This window comes from Mus pahari, chromosome 4 (genome assembly GCF_900095145.1).
Source record: "Mus pahari chromosome 4, PAHARI_EIJ_v1.1, whole genome shotgun sequence".
NCBI classification, from domain to species: domain Eukaryota; kingdom Metazoa; phylum Chordata; class Mammalia; order Rodentia; family Muridae; genus Mus; species Mus pahari.
In genome coordinates this window covers 66789741-66814185 of record NC_034593.1, presented here as the reverse complement: position 1 = coordinate 66814185, position 24445 = coordinate 66789741, and the positions used below count along the sequence as shown (strand labels likewise).

Below are 24445 nucleotides of genomic sequence, written 5' to 3'. Positions count from 1 at the left end.
TAATTACTGTTATTTAGTTTTTGATGATATTGGTGTTGATTTTGTGTGTGTGTGTGTGTGTGTGTGTTTTTTTTTTTTTTTTTTTTTTTTTTTGTAGGTCTGGGATTATTTATTCCCTGTGTTTTCATGGCTGTAGTTAACCTGCTTTTGTTGATATTTTCCTTCTAGTACCCTTTGTAAGTTTGGATTTATCGATAAATATTACCTAAATTTGACTTTATCATGGAATATCTCATTTTCTCCATCTATGGTGATTGAAAATTTTGTTGTGTTTAGCATTCCTTGCTGGCATCTGTGGTCTCTTAGAGCCTACAGCATATCTATCTAGCCCCTTCTGTCTTTTAGAATCTCCACTGAGTAGTCAGCTGTGGAATTTTGATAGTTTTGTCTTTTTTGTGTTACTTGATCTTTTTACCTTTCAGCTTTTCATATTTATTGTTATTGTTGTTGTTGTATATGTATAGTTTTGATTCTTATGCATTTAAAAGACTTTTTTGGGGCCCAATCTATTTAATATTCTATATGCTTCTTGTGTGTGAAAACTCGGCAAATTAAGGTCCAAGTCATCCACTGACTTGATAGTCTTCTGAGCTGGCACATAATGGAAGATGCCCTTCATTGGCATGGTTTTCCCTTATCTGAGGTTACCTTGGGAGTTCAACCCTCCCCCACTTCTCTACCTTCAGAATGTCATGTAGCATTGGTTAAGAATACAAACTCAACTTCCTTTGTCCTGTAAAGAACCCATTCAGCTGGCACCAGAGATTCCTGAAATATTCCCTCATGCTAATGAGGTATTTCTTTACCCTAAGCCACCTCTGTCCCTCCTGAGTGTTTCTACCATCCCTATCCCTTCAAACAATCTAGGCCTTGAATCAGCCAAAGTTAAGTTGATCTGCCTCCCTGTGGCTGGCTGCTGTGTATCTTATTTACTATATATACTCACACCCTAAAAATATGAAAGAAATATATCCCAAATTTATTTATTCATTTTTGTTATCTTTCTATAATTATATATTTTTCTATTTATTTTTCAGGCCTCTTGAGTGCTTCTGAGCACACTCTTGTTTTCCACGAGTGAGAGGCTATACAATGAGAATAAGTGTTAGAAATCAGAGGCTTATATTAGATATTGCCCCCACTATAGAATGCAGAATTGGTAAAAATCTTTTCTCAGTCTGTAGGTTGCATTTTGTCCTGTTGGCAGTGTCCTTTGCCTTCCAGAAGCTTTGCAATTTTATGAGGTTCCCATTTGTCAATTCTTGATCTTAGAGCATAAGCCATTAGTGTTCTTCTGGTAAGGAAAATTTCCCCTGCCCACGTGTTTGAGCTCTTCCCCACTTTCTCTTCTATTAGTTTCAGTGTATCTGGTTTTATGTGGAGATCCTTGATAAACTTGGGTTTAAGCTTTGTACAGGGAGATAATAGTGGATTGATTTGCATTCTTCTACTTCTTGATTGTCAGTTGAACCAGCACCATTTGTTGAAAATGCTGTCTTTTTTCCACTGGTTGATTTTAGCTTCTTTGTCAAAGATGAAGTGATCATAGGTGTGTGGGTTCATTTCTGGGTCTTCATTTCTATTCCATTGATCTGCATGTCTGTCACTGTACTAATACCATGCAATTGTTTTTATCACTATATACAAAGAACTCAAGAAGTTAGGCTCCAGAGAACCAAATAACCCTATTAAAGAGCTAGACAGAGAATTCTCAACTCGGATGACTGAGAAGCTAAAGTGTTGATAAAAGAAATGTTCAACATCCTTAGTCATCAGGGGTATGAACATCAAAATGACCCTGCCATTCCACCTCACACCAGTTAGAATGGCTAAGTTCAACAACTCAGGTGAGAGCAGATGCTGATGAGGACGTGGAGAAAGAGGAACACTCCTCCATTACTGGTGCGATTGCAAAGTGATACAACCGCTCTGGAAATCAGTCTGATGGTTCCTCAGAAAATAAGACATAGTAATACCGGAGGACCCAGCTATACCACTCCTGGTTATATATCCAGAAGATGCTTCAACATGTAATAAGGATTCATGCTCCACTACGTTCATAGCAGCCTTATTTATAATAGCCAGAAGCTGGAAAGAACCCAGATGTCCCTCAACAGAAGACCAGATACAGAAAATGTGCTACATTTGCACAATGGAGTACTATTCAGCTATTAAAAACACCAAATTCATGAAATTCACAGGCAAATTCATGGAACTTGAAAATATCATCCTGAGCAAGATAACCCAGTCTCAAAAGAACACACGTGGTGTGCACTCACTGATAAGTGGTTATTAGCCCTGAAGCTCACAATACCCAAGATACAATTCACAGACCATATGATGCTCAAGAAGAAGGAAGACCAAAGTGTGAATGCCCCAGTCCTTCTTAGAAGAGGAAGAAAATACACACAGGAGGAAATATGGACACAAAGTGTGGAGCAGAGACTGAACAAAAGGCCATCCAGAGACTGCCCCAACTGGGGATCCATCCCATATACAGTTGCCAAACCTGGACACTCTTGTGGATGCCTGGAAGTGCTTACTGACAGGAGCCTGATATGGCTGTCTCCTGAGGAGCTCTGCAAGAATCTGACAGATACGGAGGCAGATGTTCACAGCCAACCATTGGACTGAGCACAGAGTCTCCGATGGAGGAGTTGGAGAAGGGACAGAAGGAGCTGGGGAGGGTTGCAGCCCCATGAGGGGGGGTGGTGGAAGCAATGGTGTCAACTGGCCAGATGCCCCCTGGAGCTCCCAGAAACTGAACCATGACCCAAAGAATACACATGGAGGTACCCATGACTCTTGCTACTTATGTGGCAGAAGATGACCTTGTTGGACATCAGTGGGAAGAGCAGCTGTTGGTCCTCTGGGGGTTTGATACCCCAGTGTAGAGGAATGCCAGGGTGGGTTGCAGGAGTGGGTGTATGGGTGAGGCAGCAACCTCATAGAGGCAGGGTGAGGGTGTATAGGGAGTTCCCGGAGAGGAGACCTGGAAAGGAGCTAACATTTGAAATGTAAATAAAAAAAAAAAAAAACCAACAAAAGAAAAAAAGAGAGAGAGAAATCAGAGGCCTATAGTTTTGTGTCATGTTTTATTTTTCTTTAAAATAATTTTAAGAGTTAAGAGGGAAAAAAAGTTAAAAGAGAACAAAGATAATAGTTATGATAGCATTTAAAGATGGATGTCAGAGAATAGGCTTTAGTTAGAGAATAATGCTCTTATTCATGGGGGTGGAAGTGGTAAATGATGTCTTCAAATTTAAAATCTATTATTCTTTCATGCCCAGAATTTCTTTTATCCCAACCCCTCCCACCCATTGTGCTTTTCTACCCACACCAAATCTCTTCTTCATCCCAATCTCTCCTCTGAATTTCATTTGTGTGTGTGTGCGCGCGCGCGCACGCGTGTGTGTGTGTGAGTGTGTGTGCGCCTGTGCGTGTGTGTGTGTGTGTGTGCGTGTGCGTGTGCGTGTGCGTGTGTGTGTGTGTGTGTGTGTGTGTGTGTGTCACTGTGTTCATAAGGGTTGTCTGAATGAGCATGAGAGGGGATATTTTCTTGCATGGGAATAGTAAACCTGTACCTACACCTGTACCTAAAGAACTTGACAATTTCTCCTTCTGCAACCTTTAACTGCTCCTCTGGGAGGAGAAACGATTGTTACCTGACTTAAGGCTAAAATTTGAAGGTGATGTCTTTCTTATAAAGATTCAGTGAGACGATATCCTGTCCAATAAAGTGCCCTTTAAGTGTTTATTGATTATGATTTTATAGATTACTGGAAGACTTAATTATAAATGGAACTGTTATATAATGTAATGTCCAGGGCAGGCAGCACATTCAGTTCCTGTGTTATTTTTATGCCTAAGCCATGCACTTTGGAGGTGACTTCAGAGAGTCAGGCTTCTGTACTGTATAGTCTTCAAAGCCGGGCTGGCAAGCCACATCTTCACATATCCTCTGTCTTTTTCTATTTCTTAAATCGGGATAGCATTTGAAATGTAAATGAAGAAAATAATAATAAATTAATTAAAAAATATTGTTGTGAAGAATAGAAAGCCTCCCCATAAAAAATAATTTGAGTCAGCTTTCTTTTCCCTCCTTTACTTTCTGCCATTATTAGAAATTATGAATCTTTTAAACCATGTACTTGGAATTGAATCTGACCTGATGCTGATGCAGCTTTCAAAAGTGCATTGAAAACAGTCTCTGTCTGTCCACACATTTACTCATGTGCCTCCTTATTCATGCAGTCACTTATTTATAAAAGTAGTATTTGTAGAAAAAAAGAGAATATTTGTTTATTACAGTTGTATGAATATGGTATCTGTATGAATAATATTGGTTCTGCCCACCTCTGGCAGGGAGCAGGGTTCTGTAGGGAAGCCCGACTGCAAACCCTGTGATAGCCTACATCTTAATCCAACCCTCCTCACTATACACTTTTAAATGTTGTGATTTCCAAATATTTAGATAACAGGGTGAGAAACTTCACTACATTCTCCACACAAATGACATAATTTCAGCATCTGCAATAGTGCTTCAACAGAAAGGTGAAGAAATGGATAGATAATAATCATACATGTAAGATGACACACCTACGTTGGATTAAACTGGGATCCAAATATCTGAGGTCTCAATGTACTGGCTACTATTTCTAACATGTGCAAATGCTATGGAAGCTATAATCCTGCCTTATTAAAAATTTGAAAATCGACATAAAATGAGATCAGGAAAATATGTCTTCATTAGGTGAAAAGCTAAATTTTACTTTAATAAAAATCAAAAGAGTAGGCTTTTATTTCCAGTGTTATAAAGGTGGAGATGAAATGAAGAATCCCAACCAGACCCCGATTAAGCATGAGTTCAAGAACCTGATAGTGAATTTTTATAGCCATTGTAAATTGCTAGGCATCAGAATGGATATAGACATAGCACATATAGATAAGAATTTATAAAATTTACTTAATTTTCTGAACCAATTGTTTGGAATTTTAGAAATTTATTTATCATGCTTAAAATGGAAAACATGATGACAAACAATAAAATTACTACTAAATATATTCATTTATTTCTGAATGAGGTGATACGCATCTCTAGTTCTAGCACTTGCGAGACAGGAGCAGGAGGGGTCAGAGATTTCAGATCATCTGCAGGTATATATCCAGTTTAAGGCAAGCATGGACTACATGAGACTCTGTCTCAAATAAAATAAAATAACAAGTATATACTGTGTATCTTGTATGTAAATGCTCAGGAATATGGGTAAATGTGTATGCAGTTGTGTGTGCATGTATGTGTATGTTTATATAGAAGCTGAAGCTTGATGTCAGATGTATTCCATAAATGACCACCTGATTTATTTTGAGAATGTCTCTACTGAACTGGAAGGATACCAATTGCCTAGTCCGGTTGGTCAGTGAGTTTCAGGAGTACTCCTGTCTTCAGTTCTCCAGTATTAGGTGTGCTGTCATCCCTTCTACGCCTATGCTATTGCATGGGTGTTAGGCATTCAAATGCAAGTTGCTGTTCATTTGCTATGTTCTAGCTTTCTATTGCTGTGATAAACAATATGATGTTTTGGGTAGGAGGGAGTTTACTTGGCTTACATTTCTATTCAACTTGAAGGAACTCAGGGAAGGAATTCAAGCAGGAATACAGAGGCAGGAACTGAAGCAGAGACTGCCAAGGAGAGTGCTGCCTATTGGCTTGTCTTTTTTATGAAATTCAAAACCACCTTCCCAAATGTGGCACCACCCACAGTAGGCTGAGCCCATTACCTACAATCAAACCATCCATCTATCCATCCATCTATCCATCTATCCATCTATCCATCTATCCATCTGTCCATCCATCCATCCATCCATCCATCCATCCATCCATCCATCCATCCATCCATCCATCCATCCAAAAATTCTCCATAGCCTTGCCTACAGGTCAGTCTAATGGATGCATTTTTTTTTCAGCTGAAGTTTTCTCTTTCTAGGTAACTAGTCTGCATCAAGTTGTCAGTCTAACCAGCATGTGGCAAGTCCTTTTGTAACAGAGGTACCTCTCCATTACCTAACGTATTTATTTTGAACTGTAGCTTAGTCCTAGTTTAGAAGTTAACCTGAACACAAAAGGAGGGGGGAATTTATAATCCCCAAATAATAATTGTGCCTTTGAATATAATATTTGCAAATGATGTGATGAGAATGAGTTCTTTTGTGTGAATAACTGGTTCTAGCCTAAGAACAAGAAATATGGGCAGGTATTATTTGGTTTAAAGTCAAGACATACATATTAGTTATGAAGCAAAGATTATTTGCTCCTAGAAATTTGCATTGATTGGACCACAAAGCTTCAGACTACAGTTCAGGTAGAAACAAAAGCAAGGCCTACTATTTTAAAAAAATATTTTCTGCCCAGAGCTTGTGTCTCTAGCTGCACGTACAGCAGAAGATGGCCTAGTTGGACATCACTAGGAGGAGAGGCCCTTGGTCTTGCAAAGATTATATGCCCCAGTACAGGGGAATGGCCGGGTCCAGGAAGTGGGAGTGGATGTGTTGGGGAGCAGGGCAGGGGGAGGGTATAGGGGACTTTCAGGATAGCATTTGAAATGTAAATGAAGAAAATATCTAATAAAATATCTGTTTAAAATTAAATAAATACTTTCTGAGTCCATCTTCAAAGATTCTGATTTAATTGCCTGAGACAATGGATTAAAAATAGGTAGTTTTTAGAAGACCTAATTTGTTTCCTACTTTCTCTTCTATTAGATTTTGTATACCTAGTTTTATATCGAGGCCCTTGATCCACTTGGGCTGGAGTTTTGTACAGGGTGAAAAATATGGATCTATTTGAATTCTTGTTAAAAATGCTCTCTCTTTTCCATTGCATGGTTTTGGCTTCTTTATCAAATATCTACTTTTTATAGATGTGAGGGTTTGTTTCTGTGTCTTTAATTTTATTTCAATGATCAATTGTTGGTCTTAGTGCCTGAGCCGTTGATGTTCTGCTCAGGAAGTTGTCTCCTGTACCAATGAGTTTAAGGGTAATTCCAGATTTTGCTGTTAAAGTTAGTATTTCTGGCTTTATGTTGAGGTCATTGATATACTTAGACTTGAGTTTTTTATAGGGTGATGAATATGGATCTGTTTGCATTCTTGTACATGCAGACATCCAGTTAGACCAGTACCATTTGTTAACGATGCTCTTGTTTTTCTATTGCATGGTTTTGACTTCCCTGTCAGAAATCAAGTGTCAATAGGTGTGTGGTTCATTTCTGGGCCTTCAATTTCTTTCCAATGATGGACTTGTCTGTTTCTATACCAATACCATGTGAGTTTTCCTACTACTGCTGTGTAGTACAGATTGAAGTCATGAATAGTGATAACTCTAGCAGTTTTTGTTTGTTTTTATTGCTCAGGACCATTTTAGCTATTGTGAGATTTTTGTTTTTCCATATGAAGATGACAATTGTTCTTTCAAGGTCTGTAAAGAGTTGTGTTGGAATTTTGATGGGAATTGCATTGAATCCACAGATTGATTTTAATAAGATGGCTATTTCCAGTACATTAATCTTACTGATCAATGGGCATGGGAAATCTTTTCATCTTCTGATATCCTCCTCAATTTCTTTCTTCAGATACTTGAAGTTCTTGTCTTACAGGTCTTTCACTTTCTTGGTTAGAGCTATACTAAAAATAGTTTATATGTGGCTATTGTGGAGGTATTGACTTTCTAAGTTGTTTCTTAACCTATTTATTGTTTGTATAAATGAAGGCTACTAATTTCTTTGAGTAAATTTTGTATCTAGACACTTTGCTGAGGATGTTTATCAGCTATAGTGGTTCGCTGGTGGAATTTTTGGGGTCACTTACATATACTCTCATGTCATATCATATGTGAGTGGTGATACTTTCATATCTTCATTTCCAGTTTGTATCCCTTTGATCTCCTTTAGTAATCCTATTGCTCTGGCTAGATCTTCAGGTACTATACTAAAGAGATAGGGAGAGAGTGGAAAGCCTTATCTTGTCCCTAATTTTATTTTATTTTATTTATGTGTACAGATTTTTCCTTGTATGAATTTATATATGTTATGTGCATTCCTGGTGACTTCTGCATGAAGAAGTCAGGATAGGGCATAGGAGTCCCCAGAACTAAAGTTACAGGTAGTTGTCAATGGCCAGTAGTGAATTCAGTTGGGTCCTCTGGAAGAGCAACAATGTTTTTAACCATTGTCCCATCTCTCTAAAGAGACATAATTCTTAACATATTTTGTTGTCATTGTTTTGTCATCTATTAAAAAATGAAGATAATTTTTTTCATATACTGTATTCTGATAATGATACCTATCTCCTAGATCCTCCCCACCTCCCCAACCACCCAAACCTATACTCTTTCTTGCTCCTTTCATTAGAAAACAAATAGATATCTAAATTATGAAGAAAAATGTTAAAATAAGTTAGAATGAAAACAAACCAACCTTAATAGAGTAAAACAAACAAATGAACAACAACAATAACAACAACAACAACAACAACAACAACAACAACAACAAACCAAAGCCCACCTTCTCCAATGAAACCACAAGAAACACTTAAGGATACAGATACTAACATATTAGCAAATACAAAAATCCCATAAAAATACAAAATCAGAAATAACAACATAACAAGCAAAAGATTACCTTGGACAAAACCAAAAACCACAAACAAAACAAAACAAAACAAAAAGAAAATTTAAAAAAATTCCCAAAACATCAACAAAACAAAAATACCCCAAACCAAAAACAAAACCTTAGACAAGGCATTATGAGCCAAACAAACAAACAAACAAACAAATGACAGAAACAAAAGCAAAACGAACACAAAAAAATCCCTCCAAAAATACTATTGAGTTCATTCACTGTTGGATCATCTAATTCTGTGCATCAGGCCTGGCCTTTAGAGTATTTTATACCCAACTAGACCACATTGAAGAACACTCCTTTTTCATTTATGAGTGGTTATCAATTAGAGACTGTTTCTGGGTTAGGGAGGGGGAACTTGTGTGTACTTCTATTCTCAGCAACTGCAATTCATCAGGTCCAGACCAGAGCAGGCTCTGTGAATGCTTCCACAGTCTGTGTGTTCCGATGTGTCCCAGTCCTGCTGTGTTCAGAAGGCCTTGTTTCTTAGGTGCTCTCCATCCCTGTTGGCTCTTACAATTTTTTCACCTCCTATTCTGCACTATTATCAGAACTATGAGAGGAAGGAGTTGATGGAGTCATCCCATTTAGGAGTAAATGTTCCAAGGTCCCTCAGTATCATTACATTTTACATTGTTGCTCTCTTTATTTACCTACCATTTATGCATATATTATTTATTATTCCATCTACTGTGGGAGGAACCTTCTCTGTTAATGGCTGAGGAAGCCAATAATCTATGAGTGTAGCAAAAATGTCCTTTTGTTGCTAAATTTCCTTTAGTGGAGCAGCAGAATTTTGTTTTTCCTCTACGTCTCTGGTTTATCTAATCTCAGAATTTTAGCTACCCAAACAGTGTGAGGGATAAGTTCTATCTCATGGTGTGGGCTTTAAATCTAAGCATATATTGGTTACTACAACCACAAGATTTGTACCACTATTGCATGAGCACATCTTCATGTAATTCACCATTGTAGATCAAAGTATTTGTAGCTGGGTTGGAGCTGACCTGTTTTCTTTGGTAGCATGCATATTATCTCCCAGTACTTTGAACACTACTCAATATAGGTGAAGACTCTAGGCAGGCACAAGTTCAGCTTCTTAGTGTACAATGAATGATTTTAGGTGTTGTCTTCAGCAATAGGCCCTTTTGCTACACGATTTGTAATAATCAAAAATTGAGAACAAACTAGATGTACATTATGAATGAATGGATAAAGAAAAGGCAGTGTATTTACATGATAGACTATTTCTTAGTAGTTAAGGAACTGAAATCATGAAATTTACAGATAAATGCATGTAACTGGAAAAATAAGATCATTGTGAATGAGTTAACCCAGACCTAAAGAGACGGACATGGTATGTATTTGATTGTATGTGAATGTGGAAGTTAGATGTTAAGTCTTCAATAAGCAAGCTACAATCCATATAACTACAGAGGTTACACATATATAGAGAAGGAACTATGATGGAGTGATTGAGTTACCCTAGTAAGGGGAAGTCAAATAATTTGGATTGATGGGGAGGATGGAATAGGAGGATTAAACAGAGGAGAAGAGAAATGTGCATTGTGGAGGGAATATGGTGAAATATAAGTAAACTAAGAGCCATTTGAGAAGTTGAAACCAAACGTAGTGGAAACTTCTTAAGACATATACATGAAGGGGATATAAACAGTCACCAAATGATGGGGAAGATGGAGGCCCAGACAAACATCTATTGTCAGCAAACGAAGCTTCTAGTTTTAGCACTGGGTTATAATTCTTTGAATTGCTGGCAAAAGGGATCTTGTGGGAACTGTCAATCAACCTATGCTATTGCAAAGGCTATTGGTTACTTTTCAGCCTTAAAATTCTTAATTGAACCATACTTGAAACATAACTTTTGACTTGTAAAATGACATATTTAAAGGTTCAGGGATTCACACATGAGCATTTTTAGGGAATCATTGTTTGGCCTACTCCAAGCCTATCCTAAGCATATACTCTAATCCCAGAGACTGGGAGACCACTCATACTTTCACTAGAGAAACTTGTATGTTTGAGGGTTAATTTGAAGCATGAAATAGCAGTGTCCTGTCAGAAGTCACTTGCTGTAGAGGCAACAACCAGGGTCAAGAGAGAAATAGAAAGATACAGACTGAAACTGTGATTGTTAACATTTTATTTTATTTTTTCCTTGTTATCACTTTTTATCTAGGTTTTGAGACTCTGGGATATTCAACATCAGCTGTCCATTCAAAGGATAACTTGTTCTTTTCCCAAAAGTCAGGACTTCAGGTGCCTTTTCCACTTTGATGAAACCCATGGACGACTTTTTATCTCCTTCAATAATCAGCTTGCCTTGTTGGCCATAAAAAGTGAAGCCAACAAAAGGGTGAAGAGCCATTTGAAAGCAGTCAGTTGTGTCCTTTACAATTCCCTCCTGAAACAGGTAAAGACACGTTCTTCTCTGCTACTCTCCTGGCAATTCCCCAAGGTCAGGGTTTCCTTTCCCCAACTTAACCACAAACAAAACCAAAGGTAAGAGTGTCCTGTTGCAAAGAGAAGTCTCCTTGATCTGGAGTAAGGATTACACTGATCAAGGGATACAACAAGCACTAAGATTTAGATTGTAGTTAGGGATCATGTTGGTTTAGTAAAGTGATGGATGTAGATTTTTCCATCATGAACTGAACAAGAACAACAAGAACAGACAGACTAAAATGGATGGGGAAAGACCACAAGGCCCTGCATAAAGAACAGCAGGCAACAAAGAAATTCTGAAAGTGAGAGAAATAATCTTCCCTAGAGAAGAGTATACATTTGATTAGTTCCCAAACTACATATACTAGTTTCATTATACAGACTGAGCAGGTTATATTTAGGAATATATGTATATATACATATAGGTAAATATGTAGTACCACACACGTGCATTCAAATATATGAACATATAAGTATATGTAAATATATATATATCAACATTTTTTTAAAAAGGCCATGAATTTGAAAGAGCAAGGAGAGGCTTTATGGGAGGGTTTAGATGAAGGGACAGAAAGGAGAAATGGTGTAATTATATTTTAATTTTAAAAGTACAATTATAAAGTCCAATGGTGAAACTAGTAAAAGCACATGGACAGGAGCTGACTGAACTGCCACATACTCTTCTGCAGTATGTGTGACCAGGTGGATTCGAAGAGGAAATTCATTTTCTGCCTGTCACAACAGCAGCACTGAGAGCATTATAAGGAATCACATATTTGCGTTAAAGCCAACATAGCCCACAATGTAATCATACCTACGTTCTTTAGCCTCTAGTTTAGGTTTTGAGCCAAAATATAGGTGAACCTGGTTACAAAATCCCCTTTTATGATCACCACCGTTTCATATACCCGTGGAAAGTTCTGAAATATGCATGAAATATAATTAGCAGAGACCTAAGTTTTTTTCCCAGCATATTTTACACCAGTGGCTCAAAGTGGCGGCATGGAATGTATTCATAAGAAAATGATTCAGTTAAATGGGCTTCCACTTGGTATGCAGCACGGGTGTTGTTTGTCTCTCCACCACTTTAATGACATTGCAGCCTTTGCTTATGGGATCGCTACCTGAATCTCAATGAAGCTTGCCTCTTCTGGAGCCTGTGCGACACAGATCCTGGCCAGGCAAGCTGGTAGAGGGGTCAGCTATGAGTCTGGTGGAAGAAGCAGGCACCACTGTCATTTAGCTGGCTGTCATCATCAGCTCAGACCCAGCATAGTGGGAGCGATGCAGAAAGCGAACCTCCAGCTTGTGGCCGATTAAACAATAACTCCAACCCATTCTTGCTTTCTAAGGCTGGGGATGCTTTTTCACCGGCTCAGGGTTTTGTGCAAGGGGTGGAAAGCACTTTGTTAGTAATGAGCATTGTGTTGTGTCACCATTTCAAACAGTCTGTTTTCTGGTTATTCTAGGAGATAAAAGTCCTTGATAAAACAATTCAGTGAGATTTCCATCTGCACAGAAACATTCCCCCGCAAATGTTTTACTGAACTTCATGAAGGCAACTGGTTAATTTGGCTCCCTGTGGCCACTGAGAGCTGGCTGCATTTGTTTCCCAGAGAACATTCTGTTAATTGAGACCTGCAAAATGAAAATGTTAGGTTCGTGTGTAGATCTTTAAGATCCTGTGTGGATTAGTTTTAAGATGAGCTGAATTCAGTGAGGAATTCAGCTTGCAGGACAGAGAAAAATACTGGAATCCTCCTCCACTTGGGAGTTGAAAATAAATAATGCCAAAGTTACACAAGCAGGCTACCGAGACAAAGGACGCGCACTTGTAAAAAGTTGCAGGCAGCACCTCTGTGTAGTCAAGTGCATCTCTATTTGTTTGTTGCTATGTGTAACATCAGCAGTAACTGAAAACATAAATGCATACCCAAAGCACACAGATCTATGTATTGCTTCAGTATCTTTTCTTAGCCGCTAAGCTAAAGAAAAACACTTTAAGATTACATCATAGGAGTGCACCCTACAGGAGTGCAGAGAAAACGGTTCCTGTATAGTCCTATCAGTCAGTAACAAGTTACTAACTATTTTAGAGTAGCTGAGCAAGCAAATATGTCTATTTTTGGACATGTATCAGGTGTAGGAAATGGAGCAAAGATTAGTAAGTTGTCACCCTTATCTGCCAAGTCCCAGTAGCTCAGGGAGACTGTTCTCTAGGGTAGACTTAAATCATACTCTCAGATTGATTTAAGTAGATACTTATCACAAAATGGAAAAATAATAAAGAAAAGGATGAAAACGAGTTGAGGGACATTTCCAAACTTCCCTGCAAACTAGCCTGGGAATGTAAGAAGAAGAGAGTTTCCAGCCAGGAGATGCAACAGGAGTATGGGTGTGCACTGTGTGCACTGTGAATTCACTCAGTGTGCACTGTGAATTCACTGTGACAGATTAAGTCTGGGAGTTCTTGTGGAAATCTGGATTCGCTACACCAGCTACAAGGCTTGAAGCCTGCATATGATTGCTGTTCACCCATAATTCCATTTGGTCACAAGTAAATAAAGCACAAATTCAAGTTCAAAAGTAGTTCTCACACTCTGATCTCAATCCTCAGGGACTCAAATCTTTGGGGAATCTGAGATGTCAAGAGTATTTTTCTTGGCAGTTTTTCACAGGTTTACAATAAATCTTTCTCGAGGCTACATGATGTATGGGGACATAATTGATCTGGAAGTTAAGGGAGTGTATGTTCTTGTATTTTTTTTTTAACAGTTAATATTTTAGTTATGCAATGTAGCAAATACATAGGTTTTATTGAGTGTAGATGAAAGCTATTTTGATCGTACAATGATTTATAAAACTATAGAGAAATCTCAAGAGCAAAAGTTTTGAGAACCATAGGGATAGAATGGTGGGCAGAGTACTTGATGTCACTTTCCAAAATGTGTGTCTTAGAGGATCAAGGAATCGTAACGCAGCCCTCTCCAGGGTTGCCTTTATAAGGCTGGCTGTTGATCTCTTCAAAGCAATTCCCTGACCGTAGTGCTATTTACTGGAAAAATTCTGCATTGAGGAATCTTATTTTCTTACTAACTTCTAAGAAGCCCTTAATCTTTTGTTTTAAACGTATGTCGGGATGAATGTTTATTAAGTCTGCGATGTAGCCAATGGGTCCTACTCCTTTTGTGCCATCTTTAAGACTTTTGTTTTGTCCGGATTTGACAGTTATCTTCTCTTCTATTGTGGTTTTAGCATTCTGCCCACATTTCAATGTTATTTCATTCCAGCTGGGCTTCAGAGTGGAAGCCTCACCTTGGCCTCCCGTAAAAGTAGCTTGGAATATTTCTGCAAATTTATTTATGTCTGTGTCGACTTTTCTTTTTTTTCCCCCCCAACTCCTCTCTAAGAGACTGTGCTAAGCTGCACAGAGTCTATTAAAAGCACTGCGTGTCCTTACAGCCAGCCAGAGACCTTATGTGACCTGCCAAGGAAGACCCCTGGAAAGTCATTTTGAGAGTTAAAGCAACTGAAGTAACTCAGTCGGCTGCAGGCAGTTCTCATAGTGTTTGCACAGACTTCTTAAAGGAGGGTTTTCTTAAGAATCCATAATAATAGGAAATTTAAAAATATGTATTTTAAATGTCATATGAGGTAGAATGGGCAAGATTTCTGCTTCATGATTCTGACCTGCATCTTAGTAATGCAAGTTCATGTGATTTTACAAAATATGACCATTAATATATTTTATTCAACTTTAGATTTTTAGGTGTTACTGAATTTTGAGATAAATATGTTTACTATTTTATTAAAGTAAATAACCTGTATAAAACTTTATCCAAAAACACTACCTGCTAATTATAAGAAACTCAAACAAGTGCAGTGAAGAAGCTCGACTAAGGAAGGAGCTGCTGGAGAGGCTTTTCAACAGGATGCTTTGGTTTGTTGTTTGATTGTTTTGATAGAGCCAGCTGAGGCTTTATTTTGGAAAATACAGTTGAATGGGGTTTGGGTGGAAAGCAGGGGCCATTGGGATATCGCAGATAGGAAATTCCTCCCCAGGTTGGTCAGACGGGTAGGGCTGCTGATCCTCTTGCAGGTCTTTTGCTTCCTGCACTCTGCCATATAGTTCTCTCCCCCATGAGTGGCTGAGCAACTGCAGAAGCTCAGGTTGGCAACGACTTCAGTGACCATTCACTTGGACAGGCTATCAAAGACTGGAAAACCAACTTCCCATCAGAGGTTTCAATCTTCTTCACGACCATGGCCTTAGTGTGGCTAAAAGTGCTGGAGTCCCCGACAGAACTGAAAGAGGGTTGGAAGGAGCTCATTCTATAGCTGAAGCCAGGGCTAGTGAAACCTGTGAGTCCCCCGCAGGCTCAACTCGGTCCTCCTGAGTATGGATACTCAAGTTTTGCATCTCAGACTCCAGTCTGCTCTCCTTGCCCTCCAGTGGCTTGTAGTAAGTGACTATCTCCATGTTGACGTTCATCATCTCCTGGTTCTGTAGCAGCTGTCTGACCGTGTCCTGCTTGGCTTGCTGCAAGGCAGTCTCCAGCTCAGCCAACTTGGCATTGGCATCCTTAACAGGCATCTCCCCACGTTGCTCGGCATCCACAATGGCAGCCTCCAGGGTTGCCCTCTGGCCTTTGAGGCTTTCAATCTCTGTCTGTAGGCGGTTGACGTTGGGGCTCATCTAGGAGATCTCTGTCTTTGTGCGGCGGCGCAGATTATCCCCATGCTTCCTAGCCAGGGTCTGCAATTCCTCCTAATTAATCTGGTACATGCTTTCAGCCTCAGCCTGGAAGCGCTTGATGGTGTCCTCATATTGGGCACAAACTTCAGCGATGATGTCTATGCCCAGGGAACAGATGCTGTCCGTGGACAGTACCACAGACTTGTCTGAGATCTAAGACTGCAGCTCACAGATCTCTTCTTCATGGATCTGCACCAATGAGACCTTCCAGGCAGCACTCCACTTTCACCTTGTTCTTGTATGCTTCGTCCACTTCCTTCTTGATGAGGGCAAATTCATTCTCCTTCTCTGATCGCTTGGTTATCTTATACTCATACTGTTGAAGTCCTCCACCAGGCCCTGCATATTGCTTAGCTCTGCCTCCAGTTTTAGCATTTCCTGGCCCAGGGCTTCCAGCTGCCAGCGAAGGTAACTGATACAGCTCTTAGGCATGTCATCCATGTTACTCCTCACTGTCTTCTGTTGCTACAACAACGGCAACAAGATGTCTCTGGTATCTTGTGCTGCTCCAGAAAGCATACCTTGTTAGTGAAGGAGGCAAACTTGTTAAGGGATTTAATTTGCTCCTTCTCCTGAGTGAGCACAGCCTGGAATGTTGGGGTCCATCTCCAGCTTCATGGGGCTCAGGAGCTCTACTTCATCGTGACCACTGTGATTCCCTGCCGAAGCTGCCCAGACCCATGCTGGTACCCAGGCTTCCTCAGAAAGTGCTGCCATGGCCCACCTGGACAAAACTGGAAGAGCTGATGTGGGCACTGGGTGCACTCATGTATGAGCAGCTGCTGAAGGCCAGGGGGCCAAAGGTGTACATCTTGTAGGATTTCTGAGTCACCCTGATGGACATGGTGAAATGTGGAGTGACAGAAGCAAGCTGAAGACTGAGGTTTGAGAGCTAGCTGAGCAGCTGCTTCTAGGCTGTAATCAATAAGTTTTAATTTCCCAAACACATGAAACTCAAGAAGAAGGGAGACCAAAGTGTGGATCCTTAGATCCTTCTTAGAAAGGGGGAACAAAATACCCATGGAAGGAGTTACACAGACAAAGTGTGAAACAGATACTGAAGGAATGACTATACAGAGACTGCCCCAACTGGGGATCCATTCTATATACAACCACTAAACCCAGACACTATTATGAATGCCAACAAGAGCTTGCTTACAGGAGCCTGATACAGCTGTCTCCTGAGAGTCTCTGCCAGTGTCTGACAAATACAGAAGTGGATACTCACAGCCATCCATTGGACTGAGTACAGGGTCCCCAAAGAAGGAGCTAGAGAATGTACCCAAGGAGCTGAAGGGGTTTGCAGCCCCATAGGAGGAACAACAATATGAACTAACCAGTGCCCCCAGAGCTCCCTGGGACTAAACCACCAACCAAAGAATACACATGGTGGGACTTATGGCTCCAGCTGTATATGTAGCTGAGGATGGCCTAGTCAGTCATCAGTGGGAGGAGAGACCCTTGGTCCTGTGAAGGTTCTATGCCCCAGTATAGGGGAATGCCAGGGCCAGGAAGTGGAAGTGGGTGGGTTGGTGATCAGGGAGAGGAGGGAGGTGGTAGGGGTTTTCTTGGAGGGGACACTAGGAAAGGAGAAAACATTTGAAATGCAAATAAAGAAAATATTTAATGAAAAAAAGTAAAAAAAAAAAACCCTACTTGGTGTAAGAGACTATCTCACACATATGTGGCAATGTGACCTACATTTTAAATTCAATAACATATTGGAATATTTTTAGAACTATGATATATTCTCTCTCTCTCTCTCTCTCTCTCTCTCTCTCTCTCTCTCTCTCTCTCTCTTTCTAGGCCAAAGGTTGACATCTGGTGTCTTCTTCCATATATATACTGTAGCAAAACCTCTTAATGAACCTATAATACATCAACTTGATTGGTTTAAATAACCAGCCTGATGTGGAAGTCCTTTCTCCTCCACCAGAGCTCTGGGACTAAGGATAGGTCACTATACACACACATCATTTACATGGGTGCTAGCCATGGTTCTCATCCTTTGATATCTGACACTTTACCTGACAAATCAATTCCCTAGCACCTACCTCATAATATTTTTAAAAGACATTGTAGTACCTCTTATTATCTTATTTTACTAATCCATTTGGTTGGTATTTTGCCTTTATGATGTTTTTGCATGTAAATATATTCATAGTCATGATTTTATTGCCTAGAGGAAATTCTTGGAAATGGATTTCTAGGTTAAAGGACGTCCATATTTGATAATTAGATACAGAGCCTGTCTCTTGAATTTTAGCATTGCCTACCCTCTGGAAACACACATATTAATCACATATACAGTCATTTCAAGTCATCCCTCTGACAGTGGCACTCTGGTTTCCTTCAGTGTTCACAACAACCTTGATGGTGTCACTATAAGCTAGCATAAAACATGGGCTGTCCAAATTTGCAGAATAGGACTTTTGACTTTATCCAGAGTGGCACTGCTTTTGAGAATCGAGTCTCTCACTGTCATAAGAATTCAAACTCAACTGAATTAATTCCTCAAATATTGAGCTATAGGCCCTGCCTTCTCTTTTGCATACCTTTTATTTTGGAGGGTTCGGTGAATGATTGAATCGTTTGAATTTCAACAGTTTAAGTGTTAGTTCTCTTGGTATTTGTAAAATTTGGGGCAAGAGTTAAGGTAGAATTGAGGGAATGCTATCTCTATCTTACAAGACATACCACCTTTTTAGTATTTGGGTTTAGGACTAAATCAGTAAGATTTCCTTTAAAAAGAACAGGGAAGAAGACTAACCACACTATTCTCCTTTGTTAGGTTCCAGGTGGCATGTTTTTTTATTAACATAGGTCTTTGTCAATGGTCAGCCCAAAACTGTAACTGATTATAAAGCATTCCAAGGCTGCATGCTCTAATTACATGATAAAGGCTTACCGCCCACTGCAGCCTTACAGGTTGTTCCAGGACACACACACACACACACACACACACACACACACACACACACACACAGAGAGAGAGAGAGAGAGAGAGAGAGAGAGAGAGAGAGAGAGAGAGAGAGACATACACACACATAGAGACACATACAGAGAGAGACAGAGACACATACACAGACATGCACATAGATACGCACATACATGCACACACACAATTGCATGCTCACCTGTACATACTTATTTTATTGCTTAAGATTGTTTGGAAAGAGTAATATGCTTATCAAAGGACAATAGTATACATATACATTACACACACACACACACACACACAGAGTGACCCCCCCCCCCCCCCCCATGTCTATCTACTCAGATTTTTCCTCTGGAGGCAAGTGGCAAGTGGTATTACAAATTGAATGAGCATCTTTCAGGGTTACTTTATTCACTTTTATAACGCAAATGTTGCTGTCATTACAATGTATACATATACATTTCTCAAAGCTTGGTTATAAATCCAGAGGTGGGGTTTCTGGGAGTGGGTGGGAGGGGCAAAGTGGACTGCCTCAGGTTTTATTAGTTGAAACAGAAAAGCCCTTCTTTGGGGGCAGGCAATGGGTTTGCCTGTTTTTTGAAATGAAATGTTTGCAGAAGTTTTCTCACTCGTAATTTCCCATCAACTCCACCAAGGAGATACAAAGGGGTTCTTCACGGGAATCCCCGATGGGGATCCTCCAGAGTAGACCCACTTGATCCTCCATGCCTGAGAGGCAGGCACACCTGGCAATTTTAAGCATCAATCAAATAGGTAACCACAATCCCTTGGGGCTGCTATGCCACTGCCCACAGCCTGAAAAATAAGAAAGAGGCTGAGTCCAGCCCAGAGCCTGCCATCCAGCAGCTTCCTGCCACACACACCCAAGAAGCAAAAGAAAGGGCCATAGACTGTGCCCAGAAGGAATGGCCTGTACCACCAAGTTGAAGGATTGTAGGGCTCCTCTTTCATGCCCCCAGAAGCAGGCTCTGGGCTAGTATATGCCTGGAAGGGAAGTCACAGCTCAGAGGGGCTGGACACCATGTGCTGTGTCACATAAAGGGAACTGAATTTTGAATTACACTCTCAGAGAGGAGCCTACCTTTTTTCTGTGTGTGTGGAATTCACATTGTGCCAGCTTTTCATTGAGATCAGTGTATTGAAATGGCTGCCAGTCTCTCCGGCCATCACCCTAGCAACTCCATACACAACCCACTTTCCCTTCAAATTCTGGCTTTATGCATGGAAATGACCCTTCTGGGATTCTCAAAACAAATAGGGAAATGTACGGGTGTGGACACGTTTCTGCATAAAACTACAGGAGAGGCTGGATTCATGATTTACTGTTATACACACAAGGGTATGCATGTGTTATATGTGTGCATTAGCATTATGCTCTTTTAAATGACTATATAATATATATTATTTAATAATTCTAAGTGTTTCAGAATATACCTTATAGTAAATGCTTTTGTTGTAGTGATGATGTGGATCTCTGTGGAGTGTTCTGAATCCCTGTATCCTGTTCATGGGTAGCTTCGACCAGTGGCTCCTTCCCCAACCACATTGCATAGGCTTTTGAACCTCCTTGCTATGATTTGAAGGGTTTTTGCTTTGCTATTTCTGTTGCCTGAAATTCGCACCTGCCAATTGTCTGCACAACTCATGATTCATGTCAGTAAGGTCTTACCTCAATTTCAAACCCTTCCCAAATATGCTGCTTTTTCATCTGATTCTTACAACTACCCAGAATCATTTAAATCCTTTTTCCTATCTTTCTTTATCAACTTTCTTCATTTGTCCCCCCCCCCCGTTTTTTCTCACACAAGGCATTTTATTATCTTAAGGAAGTCTTAGATCCTTAGCCTTTCATATTATAGGTGGTCAATGAATTCAAGGAATTAATACAAAAGAGCAAATTACAAATTAATGTGGGAATAGGCAACATTTTATAAACAACATTTATAGATGGAGAATGTCTTAAATTATTTTAATCTAGCTTGTATGCCAGTTCTCAGCATGTTAGTCATCCCCTTATCTTCATACTTACTGAGATATAACTCTTAGTGATCCGATGCAAAACAAGAATGAAGGAAGTAACCTGCTTCTTGTTGTGGGTCATAAATAGAACTGACTAAAGGAATACATTTATAAGCAGCAATTAAATCAAATATCTCCATCCCCTGGTAGTCAATGCATCTGCTTCTATCACTTTTGATTCCTGCTGTTGCTCAGACCCCTACTTGGGATGCATATAAAAGATGATTCACTTTGCCTGCTATTTGTGGAATTGCAAGAAGACAATTAGGTGATGTGGATATAGCTTCCAATTTCTTGAAATTGTCTGATTAGCTGTGACAGCCTCAGATGAGAGGCACAGAAAGATCCCATATATTCCTAGACACTTATTATCTCAGGTACAGAAAATGGATTTTGCTCTCGTCAGAACAGGTCTGCTCTGCACAAGAGGCCCATTTGCAATGGAATGTGGGTATTAGGTGGGGCCACTTCTGTTCTGCAGGCGGAGGAGGGCAAGTCAACATTGACTGAAGCTTACTCCTCTGATAAAATATAACTGGGCTTGGACTGCATAATTAAAGACATTTTCTGTAATCACAATGAAGCACATCAGTGTGTCGCCAGTATTTATTCTTGGGCTTTATAAGGAGCTGAAAATAAAGTCCCTAATGCCCTGCGGTTAAAATACTTTCCTAACCTGCCAATCGACACTAACCATATTCTTCTCTTACTAAACATGAAATCTTCTCGTGTGCATTGTTATTCGAATGCTCTCATGTTGCCCTAAAAAAAATCAGATTTGAATTAAAGCAGCTGTGTGTTTGTGACATGGTTGGTTTCAATGCACTGCTTTTTTGCTGGCAGTAGTGGAAGGCAGATCACCATATAATGGAGTCAGACTGACCCTCTGCTGTTGTCTCAATTGGTTCAGATTTTATGCAGCATTGCTGAAGGAGCAGAGAAAGGTGGTGAAAACTGATGACTAATGTGCCTGAGCTCAACCAGGGGGCAGGGGAGGAAGGTTCAGTGCAGCGGGAGGTCAACAGTACTGATGCCAGAACAAATGTCCACATAGGTGAAAGGATAGCGAGGCGAGTCTTTCCGCGTGGATTTTAAAACTGAACTTTCATGTGTGTATCTGCTGGGGAAGAGTCACCATTTAGTACTGAAGAGCAGAACGTGTAGTAGCTGTTTAATTTGAAAAGGAAAAAATCCTAAGGTCTTGGACAAGCTTTAGCCTTTTCTTTAAATGTCACCATCACACATTTTAGTCATGCTCAGAAAAAGTTGTGTTTCTTTATAGAATCATCTAAATTCCTTAGACTTTATATGACATTGTCTTATGTACATTATATACCTTTTTATGAAGTAATTTAAAACTGATATGTTTGTCTGCTCAAAACCTGTATAATAACCTCTCAATAATCTATCATGGTTGGAAGAGAAGCTCATGAAACCCCATCATGGTTGAGGAGATTTGGTTAATAGTTGCTGATGTAGAGTGAGTCATGCTCTTCGGTGATCTGGGGACTGGGAAGTTGCCATCATTGCTCTCTTCATCTGTCTGTCTGTCTGTCTGTCTGTCTGTCTGTCTGTCTCTCTCTCTCTCTCACACACACACACACACACACACACAGACAGAGAGAGAGAGAGAGAGAGAGAGAGAGAGAGAGAGAGAGAGAGAGAGAGAGACATACAAGAGATGTGCAAGACATGATGGGATAGAGACCTGCTGGAAGAAGAAGTTTGTTAGGAGTAGAAAGGGGCTAAGAGAAGTACCAGGGTAAGAGAGTGAATATGATCGAAGCACTTTATATATAAATAAACTCACAAAAGATTAAAACAAATAATAATTATTTAAGATAATAATAGCTATGACACACTTTGGAATTTCAATGTACATTGAAATCTAGTTTCTAAAATTATAATCAACCTCATTCATTATTGTGGTACCAGAAAGCTGTGTATTATTTTTCTTACATTGATTTGAACATGAAAGTTGAATTAGCTACATAATAGGCCAGACAAATACAGCTTAGAAAAGCAACATGGCTAGCTTTTATAGCTTATTTGCAGTGAAACCATATGCTATAGTTATAAATTAACAAATATTAGGTTCTTTAAGTGTTTTAACAAGGTTTGGCATAGCTGTTACAATTATCTCTGCATCACAGATGGGTAAAGTAATGCCTGCACAGGTTAATTAATATGCTTGCAGTTCATGCCCACCTTCAGGCAATTAGCTGGCGAGACAGTCAAACTTGAGCACATTTCCTGGAGAATCCAGGACATCAAACAAAATCAAGTAGGAACAGTTCTATACCTGCGATGGTGGAGTATTGCCACATTATTTCAAAGATACAACTCATTCAGCTTTGAAGTTTAATCCTACTTTAATAACGTTTTATGTCATTTAAGGAATCATTTCATCAGAATTATAATTTCAGAGGACAAGCCTTAAGAGCACTGTGATCCAGACTCTTCTTCTGTTTCTTCTGAGATATCAACCTTTCCAGTGTCTTCTCACTTCATTCAAATCCTCCCTTCTTTACTATCTTGGGAATGACTTGATGAGCCATGATACTCTTACATGGATGATACTAGTAGGCTCTGTGTGGTCTTCTTGCAGCCCTGCTTGGTTCTCTGTTCTTCTGTTAGAGGTACCTTTGCAAACAAAAGCCTTTGTAACTGTTTTCTCTTTTGAAATAATAATGACTTTTCTCGAATTTTTAAATTCATGATTATTTTGACAATTGAATAAATGTTTGTAGTTAATATACTCTGACTCCTTTCAGCCCCACCCCTGTTTGTAGTTAATACACTCTGACAACTCTTAGCTCCACCCATTCCATCTGTATTAAACTCCTGGCATACACTCCTCTGCCTATATGCTACCTTATTAAGGTCACATCTTTTTGTTTTTGTTTTGTTTTGTTTTGTTATGTTTTGTTTTGTTTTGTTTTACTTTGTGACTCTTGTATTTTAACCAGAATTGTCTGTGCTATAACAAGTTTGGCACTTTCCACTGGATCATACAGTTGGGTACAAAACTTAAGAAATGAACACCCCCCCCCCCCACGCACTTTTAGAATTTATCAGTTTTCAATAGTATACTAGGGAGAAGTTGAACCTCATGTGAATCCTTCATCAATTCATAATTGACTATTGATAGACCCAGTCTTGTAAGCATCCTGTCCAATCAGTCATAGCAGTTGTTAAATCATGTCTGCAGTGATTATATCCTGGCTGATATCAGTTCAGCATAAGCTAGAATTATGAGAGGAGGGAACTTAAGGAACTTAAAGTGGAAAAAAAGGCTCTATAAGGCCAGGCTATAGGCAAGATTGTAGGTCATTTTATTAATTAATGGCTGATGTGAGGGATGGTGGCAGTTTGAATGAGAATGGGCTTCATAGGCTCATGTGTTTGAATGCTCAGTCCCCAATAGTGGAACTATTTGGTAATGATTAGGAAATATGACCTTGTTGGAGGTAGTGATGTGGAATGGGCTTTGGAAGAAGTCCATGACCCAAGTATCTCTCTCTCTCTCTCTCTCTCTCTCTCTCTCTCTCTCTCTCTCTCTCTCTCTCT

At 39.6% G+C, this 24445-nt stretch overlaps 1 protein-coding gene and 1 pseudogene across 1 annotated transcript in view; one reads left to right on the top strand and one right to left on the bottom strand.

Annotated features, from left to right (window-relative positions):
• Wdr49 (WD repeat domain 49) overlaps nt 1–24445 on the top strand; it is a 153836-nt gene that overhangs the window by 39354 nt on the left and 90037 nt on the right. The window contains exon 7 of the mRNA XM_021196924.1: nt 10876–11109. Within this exon, the coding sequence (XP_021052583.1) occupies nt 10876–11109 (234 nt within the window). The remainder of the gene's footprint in view (nt 1–10875; nt 11110–24445) is intronic.
• On the bottom strand, nt 15308–16741 carry LOC110320125 (annotated as a pseudogene).